Raw genomic sequence first — 17,798 nt, 5'->3', positions numbered from 1 at the left:
AACCATGTTATAAGGGAAAATAATACATTGAATAGACTGTCACCTAGAACCCATGCGTGAAAATCGCACCGCATCCGCACTTGCTTGCGGATGCATGCGATTTTCACACAACCCCATTCATTTCTATAGGGCCTGCATTACGTGAAAAACGCACAAAGAGGAGCATGCTGCGATTTTCACGCAACGCATAAGTGATGCGTGAAAATCACCGCTCGTGTGCACAGCCCCATAGAAATGAATGGGTCAGGATTCAGTGCGGGTGCAATGCGTTCACCGCACGCATCGCACCCGCACGGAAAACTCGCCCGTGTGAAAGGGGCCAAATAGTGCGAGTTTCACTGAACGCACCCTGAAAGCATCCGGACCTAATCCATCACGCTTGTGTGAAAGGGGTCTTAAACAATCCATATTAATTCCAGGTTGTGAGGCACCAAAATACGAAAAAAGTCAATGGGGGTGAATACTTTTGCAAGGCACTGTAGGCTCCACTTTCTCTGCAACTGCCGCACCCCTCGTACATTGAATGACAGGGCCAGGCGTCATGATGTTTTCACTGTCTGACCATGTCAACCTCTAGGTGTAATGGCAACGCCCCCGTTGCTCCTAGAGGCTCATTTGCATATACTAAAACATAATTTTTCTCGGCAATGCGGGCAGATATTAACATGGGACCAACACAGATGTCTTCAGCTGCCAAGCGCACATGTAACAGGTCAGCCAGAATCATAGGTAGAAATCTGCTGACAGATGCCCTTTATAAAAACATGCATCGCTATAATTTTATCCAAACTATTTTATTTTTCCACCTGCAGATCTGGTTGAGGGCTTGTTTTTTGTGGGTTGAGCTTTAGTTTTTAATTGGTACCATTTTAGAATACAATATATATACAACTTTTGGGTCATCTTCTATTCTATTTTTGGGGGGACGAGGTGGTTAAAAACATCAAATTGGCAATTTTTACTATTTTTTTTTCTGTTACGTCATTCACTGTGCATGATACATGTGTTTATATTTTAATAGCTCAACATTTTATATTTTCAAATGTGACCCCACTTCATACATTAGGTGCACACCAACAATGTACAGTTTCATCGTAGTGCATGTAAGGCCTCATGCTCACGACAGTTGTTTTTCTCGGCCTCTGATAGTTCATCCGTTTGTGTTCCGCGCACAATTTGCGGACACAAAAAACAACTATCGTGTGCATGAGGCCTAAGAGTGAAGTGTTTTAAACTACTTTTGTGGCATTAAAAAGTCACAAATTTTGGTGCAAAATTTGCGACTTTCCACTGTTCTTGCCAGAGTTAGGGCTCATTCAGATGACCGTAGTGTTTTGTGGCACTATCATAGAAAATGTCCATTCTTGTCGGCAAATTTTTACGGAGCCGCGGAACGGAACTACGGATGCGGACAGCACAGGGGCCGGTGTCCGCATCTTTTGCGGCCCCAATGAAATGAATGTCTCCGCACTCATTCCACAAAATTGCGTAGGGGCGTAGCTTCCCATGGCCAGGAACATATACCATAATTAATGGAAGAAAATGGCATAAATCACAGTTCTAATCGTCACAGTTTCTCAGCTGGCGTAGAATTGAATTTCTGGTGCAAAAACTGCCGAAAGATGTGCCAAATTTATTGAGAGGCCTGTGACACATAATGAGTTTGGTGCATTTTTGCCATTGGATTGTATACTAATCCTGTATGTAACGCCAGTCTTGATACAGTATCTCACAAAAGTGACTACACCCCTCACATGTTTGTAAATATTTGATTCTATCTTTTCCTGGGACAACACTGAAGATCTGACACGTTGATACAATGTAAAGTAGTCCGTGTACAGCTTGTATAACAGTGTACTGTACATTTGGTGTGCCCTCAAAATAACTCAACACACAGCCATTAATGCCTAAACCGCTGGTAACAAAAGTGAGGACTTTTGTGCATGGACTTCACTAGAGCTTCACAGGTTGTCACTGGATGACATCACGGAGCTGATGGATGTTAGAGACCTTGCTCTCCTCCATATGGAATATACACGTGGAGACAACGTTGAGACATGTGCTATATTAGGATTATTTCATATGCCGGTAACTTTTTTTTTTTTTAAATGCCACTTTTTTGTTGTTGTTTTTCTTTTGCCAAAAAGTTCATGGCCAAAGGTTACATGCTGACCATGAAGTCAAAAATGCCCTAAAAACACTGCAATGTGTATAGTGGCATTTTAAGGCTATTTTCACACTTGCGGCAGTGTGATCCAGCGGGCAGTTCCGTCGTCAGAACTGCCCGCCAGATCTGCCGATCTGGATGTGACTGAAAGCATGCGGATCCGTCTCACAAATGCATTGCAAGAACGGATCCGTCTTTCCACTTGTCATGCGGAAAGACGGATCCGTTTTGTATTTTTTTCACATTTTTACCGGTCTGCGCATGCGCAGGCTGGATCCGGCATTCCGGTATTTTGAATGTACTAATATGCACTAATACATTCCTATGGGAAAAAATGGGCATGTCTTCAGACATGCCTATTCAGGCAAGTCTTCAGTTTTTTTTCACTGGAGATAAAACCGTAGCATGCTACGGTTTTATCTTTTGCCTGATCAGTCAAAACGACTGAACTGAAGACATCTTGATGCAAACATCCATGCGCAGATCGGTAAAAATGTGAAAAAATGTACAAGACGGATCCGTCGGTCCGCATGACAAGCGGAGAGACGGTTCCGTCCTTGCAATGCATTTGTGAGACGGATCCGCATCCGGATCCGTCTCACAAATGCTTTCAGTCAGCGGCAGATCGGCGGATCCGGCGGCCAGTTCCGACGACGGAACTGCCCGCCGGATCACACTGCCGCAAGTGTGAAAGTAGCCTTACTAATGCCATCAGTTGGCATACATTTTGCCTGATCCGGCAGGCAGTTCCGGCGACGGAACTGCTTGCCGGATCTCTCTGCCGCAAGTGTGAAAGTAGCCTAACTCTCCATTCAGAATGCATGGGGATATACCTGATCAGTTCTTTTCCGGTATAGAGCCCCTGTGACGGATCTCTATGCCGGAAAAGAAAAACACTAGTGTAAAAGTACGCTTAGGCCTCTTTCACACGGGCGTCATGTTTTTGGCCCGGATAAGATGTGGGTGCGTCGCGGGAAAATCCGCAACTTTTCAGAGCGAGTGCAAAACATTGCAATGCGTTCTGCACGCGCGTGAGAGAAATTGGCATGTTTGGTAGCCAGACCCGAACTTCTTCACAGCAAAGATGAAGGCAGAAGAGATGCCGGCTGCGCGACCAAGTGGATTAAGGTGAGTTCAATTATTTTTTATTTTATTTTTAACCCCTCCCGCCCTATTGTACTATGCATTCTGTTTTAAGAATGCTATTATTTTCCCTTATAACCATGTTATAAGGGAAAATAATAATGATTGGGTGCGTGAAAATCGGACCGCATCCGCACTTGCTTGCGGATGCTTGCTTGCGGATCACTTTTATGGGGCCTGCGTTGCGTGGAAAACGCACAATATAGAGCTTGCAGTGATTTTCGCGCAACGCACAAGTGATGCGTGAAAATCACCGCTCATCTGCACAGCCCCATAGAAATTAATGGGTCCGGATTCAGTGCGGGTGCAATGCGTTCACCTCATGCATCGCACCCGCAGAGAAATCTCGCCCGTCTGAAAGAGGCCTTAGACAGCTTGCTGGAGGTTTTTTCGTCCCCTGATGTGTTTTCAAATTGCAACATGCTCTTGATGTTGCATTTTTCCAGGCATTTTCCCATAGACTTCTCTATTAAAAAAAAGTCTGAAAAAACACTTTCACACTTGCGCGTTTACATTTTCAGGTATTGAGATCCGGCAGAGGGTCTCAATACCGGAAAAAAATGCTTCCGTTTTCTCATTGCCAATGGGGATAAAACAGATCTGAACGGAGTGCTCCAAAATGCATTCTGTTCCGCTTGATTGCGTTCCCATACCGGAGAGCAAACCACAGCAAGCTGTGGTTTTCTTTCTGTCATGGGATGCGGAGCTAAATGGATCCGGCATGACCCGCAATGCAAGTCAATAGGGACGGATGCGTTTTCTCGGACACAATATAAAACGGATCCGTTGATTGACTTTCAATGGTGTTCATGCCGGATCCGTCCTTACTATTTTAAAGATAATACAACTGGATCTGTTCATATTATCAGAAACGGAAGCGTTTTTGCTGATCCCTGCCGGATCAGGCAAAAATGCAAAGAAGCCTAAGGTCCCGCAAGCAAGTGCAGATGCGATGCGTTTTTCACGGATGGTTGCTAAGAGATGTTGTTTGTATAAATTCATTTTTTTTTCAGGCACGCGCAAAACGCTTTAAATCGCATTGCACCCGAGCGATAAAAACTGAACAACTGAATGCAATCACACACAAAACTGACTGAACTTGCTTGCAAAATGGTGCGAGTTTTCCGGAACGCATCCGGACCTAATCCGCTCACACTCGTCTGCAAGGGCCCTAACCCTATTCCAACCCCCCCACACACTCCACATTAAAAAAAACTTTCAAACAACTCATGACATTCAATGCTTTTCTGCTAGCCCAAAAAGCCCCCCTCCCCCCAAAAAAGAAAAAAAAGGCACAAGACTGATAACTGATTATCATCAGAGAGAATCAGAATGAAGAACCACATAATGGGCTAGAAGCAGTCAGTTCTGCATGTAGGGCTATTATTGAGCAGACAAACAGATCCAGCGTGTCTACAGTGAAGGCTGCTTTGTGGGTCATGAAATATAATTACATTTAGTAGATACAAATAGTCTGATGGACTGAGTGATAAGTCCTGGGGCAACGTGGCATCACATGCGGAGATGTACAGCTACACGCCCTGCATGACCTTTTGCTATGCCATTACTCTCAGCTGGTAATTCACTGCTGCCCTGTATATCCTGCCGTGTATATGCTGTCCTGTATATCCTGCCGTGTATATGCTGCCCTGTATATCCTGCCGTGTATATGCTGCCCTGTATATGCTGCCGTGTATATGCTGCCTTGTATATGCTGCCGTGTATATGCTACACTGTATATGCTGCCCTGTATATGCTGCCCTGTATATCCTGCCGTGTATATGCTGCCCTGTATATGCTGCCGTGTATATGCTGCCTTGTATATGCTGCCGTGTATATGCTACACTGTATATGCTGCCCTGTATATGCTGCCCTGTATATGCTACCCTGTATATGCTGCCCTGTATATGCTACCCTGTATATGCTACCCTGTATATGCTGCCCTGTATATGCTACCGTGTATATGCTGCCCTGTATATGCTGCCCTGTATATGCTGCCGTGTATATGCTGCCCTGTATATGCTGCCCTGTATATGCTGCCCTGTATATGCTGCCGTGTATATGCTGCCCTCTACATACATTCGGTCAACTAGAAGAATATGGAATTGCACCAGTACAATAACTGGAGGAGATCTATCTATTATCTATTATCTATCTATCCCATATCTATCTATTATCTATCTATCTATCTATCCCATATATATCTATCTATCTATCTATTATCTATCTATCTATCTATCTATCCCATATCTATCTATCTATCTATTATCTATTTATCTATCTATCTATTATCTATCTATCTATCTATCCCATATCTATCTATCTATCTATTATCTATTTATCATCTATCTATCTCATATTTACATGCAGTGATCTCCTTCACTGTATGAAGACAGGGGATGGCTAATGTGATCGCTCATCCTCGTACAGAAACATGGTTTCTGAGCAGAAGATCGCTGTTTAGGGTACATTCACACGTCTGCAAATGGGTCCGCATCCGTTCCGCAATATCAGGAATGGGTGCGGACCAATTCATTCTCTATGGGGCCGGAAGAGATGCGGAGAGCACACTATTTGGAATAGGCAGTTCTATGGGGGGTGCCGGCCGGGTGTATTGCGTATCCGCAATACACTACGGACGTGTGAATGGACCCTTAGACCACACAATCTGCTGCTCGGAAGCCATGATTGGTGGTCCCTCCACGAGCAACAGGATCACCCGATGTACGAGCATTTGGCCAGATGATCAGGAACGACTACTCGCAGGAACAGTTGTCCCCAATAATCTGGACATTATTGGTGCGTCTAAATCCACCTTAAAAGGTTTGCTTAAAGCAGTATTCCAAGGAGATAATTTTAATTAAAACCAGTGTCAGAGTGGGTTAAATTTCAGCCGTGTGCATGTCAAAATCTTATTCACCCTAATAGATCTGTATCAGGGTGAATAGGACAAGGAATCAAAAGATCCCAGGTTCTAGTCCCCCTAAGGCTCCTTTCACACTAGCGTTCGTCGGTCCGCTCGTGAGCTCCGTTTGAAGGGGCTCACGAGCGGACCCGAACGCCTCCGTCCAGCCCTGATGCAGTCTGAATGGAGCGGATCCGCTCAGACTGCATCAGTCTGGCGGCGTTCAGCCTCCGCTCCGCTCGCCTCCGCACGGACAGGCGGACAGCTGAACGCTGCTTGCAGCGTTCAGCTGTCCGCCTGGCCATGCGGAGGCGAGCGGATCCGTTCAGACTTACAATGTAAGTCAATGGGAACGGATCCGCTTGAAGATGACACCATATGGCTCAATCTTCAAGCGGATCCGTCCCCCATTGACTTTACATTGAAAGTCTGAACGGATCCGCTCAGGCTGCTTTCACACTTAGAATTTTTTCTAAGTTATTAATGCAGACGGATCCGTACTGAACGGAGCCTCCGTCTGCATTAATATGATCGGATCCGTTCAGAACGGATCCGATCGAACGCTAGTGTGAAAGTAGCTCCGATCGAACGCTAGTGTGAAAGGAAGTTAAAAATTATTACTATAAAAGTAAAAAAATAAAAAATTTCACTTTCATATTTTACATACAAAGATATATAAACAGTAAAATAAAGTAACATATCAGGTATCGCCACATCTGAGCTATTAAAATATTTTGTAAAAATTCTGTTTGGTGCACACTGTAATGGGAAAAAAATGAAAACCACATGATTCACCATTTTGTAGTCACCTCCCCCCCAAAAAAAAAAATTTTATAAGAGTGATCAAAAAGTCGTACACATACAAAAATAGTACCAATAAAATACAGTTCAAGTCAAGCAAAAAAAAGCCCTGATGTAAATATAAAAAAGTTATGGCTGTTAGAAAATGGTGATGCAAAGAAAATTTAGATTTTTTTCAAAGGTTTTTATTTTTTTTAAAGTAGTAAAAAAAAAGAATATAACCTATATAAGTATACAAGTTTGGTATTGCCGAATTCATATTGAGACACAGAATCCGGACGTCACATCATTGTTAGCGCACAGTGAACACCTCCTGAATTGCCTCCTTTGCTGGTTTCATTTTTCCTTCACATTATACCCTGCTTGTTTCCAGGGGTTCCGACCACCCTGCAATCCAGCAGCGGTGGTCGTGCTTGCACACTATAGGAAAACACATCAGCCGCTCCAGTGACTGTAACCCCTGGAAAAGGACAGTGTATAATGTGATGGAAAAATGACTAATATGGATAATAAGTAGGGATGAGAGAATCACATAAAACTTTGTTTCAATACTGTACGGAGCAAGTGCTCTGTATAGTATTAGAATGTATTGGCTTAGATGACCCGAAGTTATTACTTCGCAAAGTCTCGCGAGACTTCGCATAATAACTTCAGAAATTGATTTATACTGTAAAAAAAAAATCCCGAACTCTGGTTCGGTTCCAAGGTACCACTTAGAACCGAACCTGAGTTCAGTAAATGTTTTTTACAGTATAAATTAATTTATGAGACTTCGCGAAGCAATAACTTCGGCTCATCGGAGCCAATACATTCTAATACTGTACGGAGCTCCTGCTCCGTACAGAATTAGAACGAAGTTTTATGCGAATCCACTTCGCTGATCCCTAATAATAACAATACATCAGTAAGTGCCTTGTATTAACTTTCTATACATGATAACTACCATGTGCTGAAGTGACACAGCCCCTTTAAGATTCTTTAGTAGAAATAATTGTACATTTTATCAAGCACTATATGAACTCACTAGAAAAAGGAAACCACGTTGACTATGAAGCGAAACAGAAGGAGTTATTGAGTATTGCAAAACGTGTTTACATGGTGGGATCACATTGGCAGGTCATATGAGCGGCACAACAGCCAAATGATTCACTGAAGACATTTTCTGAAACTGAAAAAAGATGTTTAGACTGGAGAGACCTCAGGGGTGACTCGGCCGCAGTGGACAGGAGGCCAGAGCCTAGAAAGGGGAGAGGACTATGAATCCGGTGGAACTGGTGCCGCAGCGTTACATGTACACAGCACAGATTCAGAGAATGATGTTTGAAGGAATAACCCCAAGACTGCCAACTGTAAAGGGGCTGGATGGACAATGTATAGATGGCGTATCCTTAGGATAGGGTATGAATGTGTGACTGGTGCGGGTCCAAACCCTGGGAACCTCAGCAGAACTGACCGAGGAATTCTAGTGCTTGGACGAACACTGACGGACCCATGATGCAGAGAGCTGTGGCCCCATTTTGCACCAGCTGGATGGGATTAAAGGGGCTCTTGGTAACTGAACTTGATCTTGTTCACATAAAAGCATACCTCTGTCAATTAGAGACAGCACTTGTAGATATATGTTTTGCACTTTAGGTATTTAAAGGGGTTCTCCAAAACTTTTATACTGAGGACCTATCCTCTGGATAGGTCATTAGTATATGATCGATGGGGATCTGATGGCCGGGACCCCCATCAATTAGCTGTTTGAGAAGGCAGCAGCGTTCACACTAGCGCAGAGCCATCTAGCAGGTTTTCTTAGGCAATGTGATGTCACATTTATCAGTCACATGGCCTCGGCGCAGCTCAGCCCCATTGAAGTGAATAAGGCATATTCATATTATCGCATATAATGTATGAGCAGCGAGAAGGCCACAGCGCTCACTGGAGCGCTGGTGCCTTCTCAAACAGCTAGGTTCCCGCGCCTTCCCGGGTGTCAGACCCTCATCAATCAGAAACTGATGTCCTATCTAGAGGATAGATAGGTCATCAATTAAAAAGTCCCCGAAAACCACTTTAATCAGTTTCACCACCAAGCAAATATACAGTGTGATGTTTCGGACGACATAGCATTCTTTTTCAAGTAGTTGGTGGTTTTTGAAAAGAAATGTATGCCCGAGAAATCAAAACTCTGTTTCCGATGACCACCAATGGAATACTTAATCTCCATATGGTACATCAGGGACAGAGGTCCAACCACTTTGACTGACCAAGTTCTGCCAAGATATAATACTTCTTATATTTATGCAATTGACCTATTTTGGGAACCAAGGGACTGGCCGTAGCACTTTAAGCACTGCGACACCCTGTGCACTCACCCCTCTCCCTTGGTTGACAGTGGCTCACTTAGTCATTATCATGGTGTAGAAACGGTCATTGGTGTCAGTAGGTTCCTCTAGGAATGCATGTTTTTGCTAATGTGCTGTGGCCAATATGTAGTTCCCAGCAGCTGCGCTCCACCTCCACATTGGTGTGGACTGATAACACTGGAGGCTTCATAGACAACAGAGGATTACAGTTGCTGGGAGGATGGAAAGGTCAGTAAGTATTGTCTTCTCCCCAAATAATAGCTGTCTCTCCTTTCTCCAGATGTCCACTGCCACCAAGCAGTGCCGGCACTTACATACTGACCACAACACATTATCAGAATCCGAGTAGAATGCAAACACAAGAAGACGGGGCTAGGCGAGATGTCCATGTCACGGTCCCACCTGTGACAGGGACCAGAAGATCGAGGAGACTGGCTGCACGTGATTGACAGCCTCTTTGGTTTCACTTTGCTGTGTTGTTGCTGGGGATGACCATACCCCTTGTCTCAGGTATAGCTTAAGTGGTCATTCCTTCTCCTCTATTTAGCCTGGTGTCACCCATCATGCTATGAGGTTGATAGCTCCTTGTTTGTGGAAGTTCTGGTGTTGGTTTTCCTCTGAGTTCCTGCTCGTCCACATACTTTCAGAAGTTAAGTGTCTTTCCTTCTTTGCTTGTTGTTTTCCCCTACCATCTGGTATTAGGCCTGAGGGGGTCTACTATTCCTTAATCTTAGAAGGAATAGGCCATCCGTGTCCTGACACTATCTGCAGGGCCCTGTTAGGGTGAGATAGGGCTTACGTTTCTGCGTATGAACATTCCAAGTTCCTACTATCAAGACCAAAACAGGTCTCAATATACCAACAATAATTCAGTGCATAAATGCAATAACCAACATATACCTACAATGTTGTTCACTCACAAACAACGACACATGCCCAAAATAGTCAAAAAATATAAATCCATTTTATTGCATAAAAATTCCATATACATAGCATATCACAATATAAAAATAACAATAAAGAGAAAACAACAGACGTATAAAGGTGCCAGAATCACCTAACCTATGCTGCTACTACCCTCAAACAGATGTTACACATGTCCAGCGTAATCAAAAATATGTGCACTATAAAGCATAAATCTCACATAGTGGCCAGCCAATAGAAAAAGCGGCACAGGTCAGCTAGAAAACCTACCATCAAGGTCTGTTCATACTCATAGCCGTCAGGGCTCAGAATAGGGACTCTCTAGGTGGTGACCATCACCAATCCCTAGTTTCCAGGCCTAGTACCTTTTCCCTTCCCTTCTGTGTTCGGTGTGGAGTGTATTCACCGCGCCGTGACAGTCCAGTCCTGTCATTTAAAGGGGAGGGAGGAGTGCACAGAGCAACGAGGGACGGTGCTCCAAGCACTACAACCAGCCCCTTGGTGCTCAAAATAGGTAATCTTCAAAAATATAAAAACTATTCTATCTCGGCAGCTATTGAACCTAGAGACAAAAGATGGGTATCTTTGCTCTTTAAACCAGTCAATATAACAGTGGCTACAGAGACAGGCAATACAGTGCTTCTAGGGATGAATATACAGAGTTCAAAGGAGCACGCCACACTTTTTGTTACTGTCAGATCTGTCAACCTACAAGAAGTACAGTAAAGCTTCATACACCATACATGGATTCCAGTTTACATCTCCATTAAACTCTGACGTTGTACTGAGCAGAAATACAGCTCTGCTTGAGCCCTTTAAAGACACAGGGCATGGTGCCAGGGCCTAATAATACCACTGTCACAGCAGCGGAGGGTACAGAACGAGAATTTCCTCTTCAAACGTCCAACTGTCCTTTTTTTACCACGACCAGTAACATCAACCACAAATCTGTCCCATCAGCCTCGCTAATTAGCTTTGGTTAAAGAAAAAAAAAACGTTGAGAAAATATCAGAGGCTTCTGGAGACCTGTGATGTTCATTCTCATGCCTCCATTCAGCACAGTGCGGGTTATATAATCATCCAACGCCCTTTTTGGACCTTTTCAGCTGGTTATGAACGGCAAACATGAAATACAGGTCCTTCTAAAAAAATTAGCATATTGTGATAAAGTTCATTATTTTCTGTAATGTACTGATAAACATTAGACTTTCATATATTTTAGATTCATTACACACCAACTGAAGTAGTTCAAGCCTTTTATTGTTTTAATATTGATGATTTTGGCATACACCTCATCGAAACCCAAAATTCCTATCTCAAAAAATTAGCATATCATGAAAAGGTTCTCTAAACGAGCTATTAACCTAATCATCTGAATCAACTAATTAACTCTAAACACCTGCAAAAGATTCCTGAGGGTTTTAAAAACTCCCAGCCAACCCCAGCCTGGTTCATTACTCAAAACCGCAATCATGGGTAAGACTGCCGACCTGACTGCTGTCCAGAAGGCCATCATTGACACCCTCAAGCAAGAGGGTAAGACACAGAAAGAAATTTCTGAACGAATAGGCTGTTCCCAGAGTGCTGTATCAAGGCACCTCAGTGGGAAGTCTGTGGGAAGGAAAAAGTGTGGCAGAAAACGCTGCACAACGAGAAGAGGTGACCGGACCCTGAGGAAGATTGTGGAGAAGGACCGATTCCAGACCTTGGGGGACCTGCGGAAGCAGTGGACTGAGTCTGGAGTAGAAACATCCAGAGCCACCGTGTACAGGCGTGTGCAGGAAATGGGCTACAGGTGCCGCATTCCCCAGGTCAAGCCACTTTTGAACCAGAAACAGCGGCAGAAGCGCCTGACCTGGGCTACATAGAAGCAGCACCGGACCGTTGCATGTCATTCGGAAATCAAGGTGCCAGAGTCTGGAGGAAGACTGGGGAGAGGGAAATGCCAAAATGCCTGAAGTCCAGTGTCAAGTACCCACAGTCAGTGATGGTCTGGGGTGCCATGTCAGCTGCTGGTGTTGGTCCGATGTGTTTTATCAAGGGCAGGGTCAATGCAGCTAGCTATCAGGAGATTTTGGAGCACTTCATGCTTCCATCTGCTGAAAAGCTGTATGGAGATGAAGATTTCATTTTTCAGCACGACCTGGCACCTGCTCACAGTGCCAAAACCACTGGTAAATGGTTTACTGACCATGATATTACTGTGCCCAATTGGCCTGCCAACTCTCCTGACCTGAACCCCATAGAGAATCTGTGGGATATTGGGAAGAGAAAGTTGAGAGACGCAAGACCCAACACTCTGGATGAGCTTAAGGCCGCTATCGAAGCATCCTGGGCCTCCATAACACCTCAGCAGTGCCACAGGCTGATTGCCTCCATGCCACGCCGCATTGAAGCAGTCATTTCTGCAAAAGGATTCCCGACCAAGTATTGAGTGCAGAACTGAACATAATTATTTGAAGGTTGACTTTTTTTGTATTAAAAACACTTTTCTTTTATTGGTCGGATGAAATATGCTAATTTTTTGAGATAGGAAATTTGGGTTTTCATGAGCTGTATGCCAAAATCATCAATATTAAAACAATAAAAGGCTTGAACTACTTCAGTTGGTGTGTAATGAATCTAAAATATATGAAAGTCTAATGTTTATCAGTACATTACAGAAAATAATGAACTTTATCACAATATGCTAATTTTTTGAGAAGGACCTGTATATATGAAGTTCAACGGTATCCGAGTTTTTCTGTCCACCAGACATCAGAATTCCATCCATACTTGGGCTGAGACATTTTGAACTTGCTATGTGCTGCCCAACAGCGGTAGGTCTGGGGGGGAGGGGTATTCAATCACATTTATGCAATTATTACAAAAAAAATACAACATAAGATGATTTTTTGTCATAATGATATTGTGGACACATGACATTGATGTCATACTGGTTGTAACACGGTGTATGGTAACGTACTGGACAGGGTGTACATCTTACCCAGAATGTTCAGATGGGTGAGGTAAAAGAATCCAGGAAAGCTGGGTTGTTTCGGCAAAGTGTAGTTTGATGAGGCACTTTGATGAAGTGTTTTATGGGCCTGGGTTTTTTATATAATGGGGGTGGGTTGGTAGAGGAACCTGCCATTCCCTCCCTTTCCAGTACAGCACTTTCCCCAAGCCTGACATGAACCCAGGTGTACTGCTGGGCTCATTAAGATGGGGCTAAACACAGGGCCAAGCGCCTCATTCAGAGTCAGTAGCTGGAAGCCATGTGGCCTGTGGGCTGTGCAAAGCCTCATCCCCCTGTGTTTGGATTTGAAGTACATAGGTGAAGTAACCTAATGTATAGTTAGCGCCCAGACGGGCAAAGTGATTTATTTTTGTAGGTCACACACGTGGATGCGTAAAAAGTGACTAATGAACTTGCATGACACTGGATGAAAAATAAAAGCCATTTGGACTTTTAATCCCTGAAAATTGTAAGTCTGTCATTGTTGAAGGGCCAGTGCAGGGTATTACAGAAGTGGCAGTGCCGGGTATTACAGAAGTGGCATTGCAGGGTATTACAGAAGTGCCAGCGCAGGGTATTACAGAAGTGCTAGTGCAGGGTATTACAGAAGTGCCAGCGCAGGGTATTACAGAAGTGCCAGCGCAGGGTATTACAGAAGTGCTAGTGCAGGGTATTACAGAAGTGCCAGCGCAGGGTATTACAGAAGTGCTAGTGCAGGGTATTACAGAAGTGGCATTGCACGGTATTACAGAAGTGGCAGTCCAGGGTATTACAAAAGTGACAGTGCAGGGTATTACAAAAGTGGCAGTGCAGGGTATTACAGAAGTACCAGTGCGGGGTATTACAGAAGTGGCAGTGCCGGGTATTACAGAAGTGGCAGTGCCGGGTATTACAGAAGTGGCAGTGCCGGGTATTACAGAAGTGGCAGTGCAGGGTATTACAGAAGTGGCAATGCGGGGTATTCCAGAAGTGACAGTATGGGATACTACAGAAGTGCCAGTGTAGGGTATTACAGAAGTGGCAGTGCGGGGTATTCCAGAAGTGACAGTACGGGGTATTACAGAAGTGCCAGTGTAGGGTATTACAGAAGTGGCAGTGCGGGGTATTCCAGAAGTGACAGTACGGGGTTTTACAAAAGTGCCAGTGCAGGGTATTACAGAAGTGGCAGTGCCGGGTATTACAGAAGTGGCAGTGCAGGGTATTACAGAAGTGGCAGTGCAGGGTATTACAGAAGTACCAGTGCAGGCTATTACAGAAGCGGCAGTGCAGGGTATTACATAACTGACCGTGCGGGGTATTACAGAAGTGCCAGTGCAGGGTATTACAGAAGTGGCAGTGCAGGGTATTACAGAAGTGCCAGTGCGGGGTATTACAGAAGTGGCATTGTGGAGTATTACAGAAGTGCCAGTGCAGGGTATTACAGAAGTGGCATTGCAGGGTATTACAGAAGTGCCAGTGCGAGGTATTACAGAAGTGCCAGTGCAGGGTATTACAGAAGTGGCAGTGCAGGGTATTACAGAAGTGCCAGTGCGGGGTATTACAGAAGTGGCATTGTGGAGTATTACAGAAGTGCCAGTGCAGGGTATTACAGAAGTGGCATTGCAGGGTATTACAGAAGTGCCAGTGTGAGGTATTACAGAAGTGCCAGTGCAGGGTATTACAGATTCCGATACTATATGCCTAAATGTCAAGCCTAGCAGCAGGAGCTACAGGTAGTGACCATGTTATAGCGGAGGAGACACGTAGTCATCTGCTAGGCTCTAAAATTATGATCTGTCCTTACTTTATTTTTTCTATTTGAAATGGCAGCATGGGGAGGGGAGGTGAATGGCGGGATTACATATATATATATATACGGTATATATATATATATATAGAGAGAGAGCTACTTCTTCTTGCTCTGAACATTTGATGTGAGGCCTATACAGTTGTATACAGCTGCCACTGAGTTACCAGATCCTCGCGCACTTTTCAATGAAACAAAAAAATAAAAATTAGCTATAACGCTCTTTCGCGGTACGTTCAGCTAAAAGAATGTTCGCATTTACATGGGGAAGTGCTTTACTAGTGCCGCTGCCAGTCCCAGTTATCGGATCCCATCGATTAGTATGTGGCGGTATATCCTGGTGATATATAGCGGCACAATCCCGCTAATGAAATATTCTAATGTCCCACCTATTAAGTGGCAGGGTCTTACTCTAAGGACATTCAGTAAAGGGCCTCCCTTCCTCGTCCAGACCCTCCATCTGCCACACCAACACCAGCATTATCCTGTATACACATAGCCAAAACTCTCCCGCCACCTGGATGCCCCCTGCTGCCATCCCGTACATCGGCCGACCACTCTCAGAGGGGGGAAGGCTATACGGCACCAGAATAGCTCTCTTCCAAGGACCTGGCACTGTAATCAGGCATGGTTCGCTGCCAGTGGTGCAGTCTGCTTCTATGGTAGGGGGCATCACAAACTGTGAGACTCCATAGGGTCATGGATAAAAAAAAAAAAAAACTGCCTCCTGGACTTTCTTTTCTGCCTCGGCCTCGCACCTCATGTGCGGTAACGTCTCGCGGGGTATGAAGGATGCTTCACTTCACACACACGACAACAGCTATTTCCTGTCTCACGTTTCTGACAAACTTGTGCAATAGACTCGTTTCTATAATATTTTTGGGTGTGTGTGCCGCCAAAAGGACATTTTTTTAAAGTTGGCCGCGAGCTTGTTTTATAGTTATTCCAATATCAAGGTGCATAGGGCTCGGTAACTTAGGCATAGTACTACCGGGCGACACGTCGCAGAAAAGTCATGCGACACAAAAACACTGACGACTTGTCCGTAACTTGCTGTCGTGCGACTATTCTAGGGTTGGGATGTGGCAGTGAAAACAAGGCCATGTCGCGGGTGACTTATATCAAAGTCAATGGAGTTAATGTTGCGTGCGATATGCCACTTGCGACACAAACTCCGGCATGTCTTGCTTCCGGTACGGCTGAACTGCGACATGTCGTGCAATGTCTCGCGACATTTTGTTATAACGTACATCAATGGCGACACGATGCAACGCGACCGTCACATATAATCCGACACTGCGGATTCTGGGTCGCGAGTCGCGCCCAAGTTCTAGCCCGTGTGCTACGTGACTTACCTGTGACATCCCAGATCTAACATAGTTGGAGACAGGTCGCCGTATAGCATTGCCACACCATAGACCAGGGGACGAGGAGACCAGTTGTAAAACTACAACTCCCAGTGTGCATAATTGCTTCGAAACAGAGATGCTCAACTTGCGGCCCTCCGGCTGTTGCAAAACTACTACTCCCAGCATGCCCTAATAGCTATAGGCTATCAATGCATGCTGGGTGTTGTACTTTTGCAACAGCTGGAGGGCCGCAGGCTGGGCATGCCTGCTCTGAAATGAATGGAGCATGCTGGGAATTGTAGTTTGACAACAGCTGGAGTGCCGGAGGTTGCTGACCCCTGCCATAGACATACATTACATACATGTGGCATGGTGGCAAGACACTTCCATTCACTTGTGGTGCCGCTGGGCCCCTGTGAGTACTGCAGGACCTGGGCTGTCCAAGCATCTCCTCAGCATCAGCCAGGGTGTGGCCTCCATCAACCAGCAATAACAAAGATGGTCCCTGCACTGGAGGAGAGGGCAGCAGGGTCCTCATGAGGTGCCCCCATTACTCCGTGGCCCCCAGCAGCTCAGTGACACCAGTGAGACACGAGTCAGGAGGAGAACAGAGGAACCACAGCTCTCTGCAAACTTCCTGTACAACCATCTCCTCGTGGGGACAGGGTGGGCGCAGCGCCTCGGTGCACAGGGCTGGGGGGCACTGCCCTCTAGGTAGTATAGGGGGTGAAAGCAGGCAGGGCACAGGGTGGGCACTCACCAGGATGACCGAGCTCCTCACCGCCTCAGACACGCTCTGCCTCAGCTCGGCCGCCGTCCCCGGCTTGCTGAGCCTCTTGGTAAATTTCCTCACTTCGGACATGGTGCAGATAGGTGGCACCGAGAAGTGCCCGGGCGCCTGTGTGCCAGTGAGGGCGGCTGCTGAGCGATACTCCGGAGCTGTGCTCTCCCTCGCACTCCTCGCTGCTGCTCCTCCTCCTCTGCTCAGTCAGAGAAGAGGCTGAGCCGGACACATGTGAGGTGGATGCTGAGGGCAGGGGGCTCCTCACACCAGGGTCCTCTCTGCAGACATTTAACCCCCTAAGGTCCGACACCTGTTTTGGAACTTAGGGACCAAGCATATACATTTTTTTTTACATTTTGCTTCCACCTGGCATACCACGAGCTAAAGGGCATCTGTCAGCAGATCTGTACCTATGACATCTGTGTTGGTCCCATGTTCATATGCGTCCGCACTGCTGAGAATGATGTTTTAGTATATGCAAATGAGCCCCTAGGAGCAACGGGGGCGTTGCCATTACACCTAGAGGCTCATCTCTCTCTGCACCGTCTGTACTTTAATTACAGGAGTTCTCCGGGCTTTTTCCTATTGATGAC

General features: G+C 45.4%; 1 protein-coding gene across 2 annotated transcripts in view; it reads right to left on the bottom strand.

The window, feature by feature from the left end:
- The window catches only part of DOCK11 (dedicator of cytokinesis 11), a 266,917-nt gene extending 249,532 nt beyond the window's left edge, over positions 1–17,385 (bottom strand). For both annotated transcript variants that reach the window (XM_044269084.1, XM_044269085.1), the window contains exon 1: positions 17,182–17,385. In XM_044269084.1, coding sequence (XP_044125019.1) covers positions 17,182–17,283 — 102 coding nt within the window. In that variant the 5' untranslated portion in view covers positions 17,284–17,385. The remainder of the gene's footprint in view (positions 1–17,181) is intronic.
- Positions 17,386–17,798: the final 413 nt, after the last annotated feature.

This window comes from Bufo gargarizans, chromosome 9, assembly GCF_014858855.1.
Source record: "Bufo gargarizans isolate SCDJY-AF-19 chromosome 9, ASM1485885v1, whole genome shotgun sequence".
NCBI lineage: Eukaryota > Metazoa > Chordata > Amphibia > Anura > Bufonidae > Bufo > Bufo gargarizans.
This window is presented reverse-complemented; position numbering and strand designations above follow the sequence as displayed.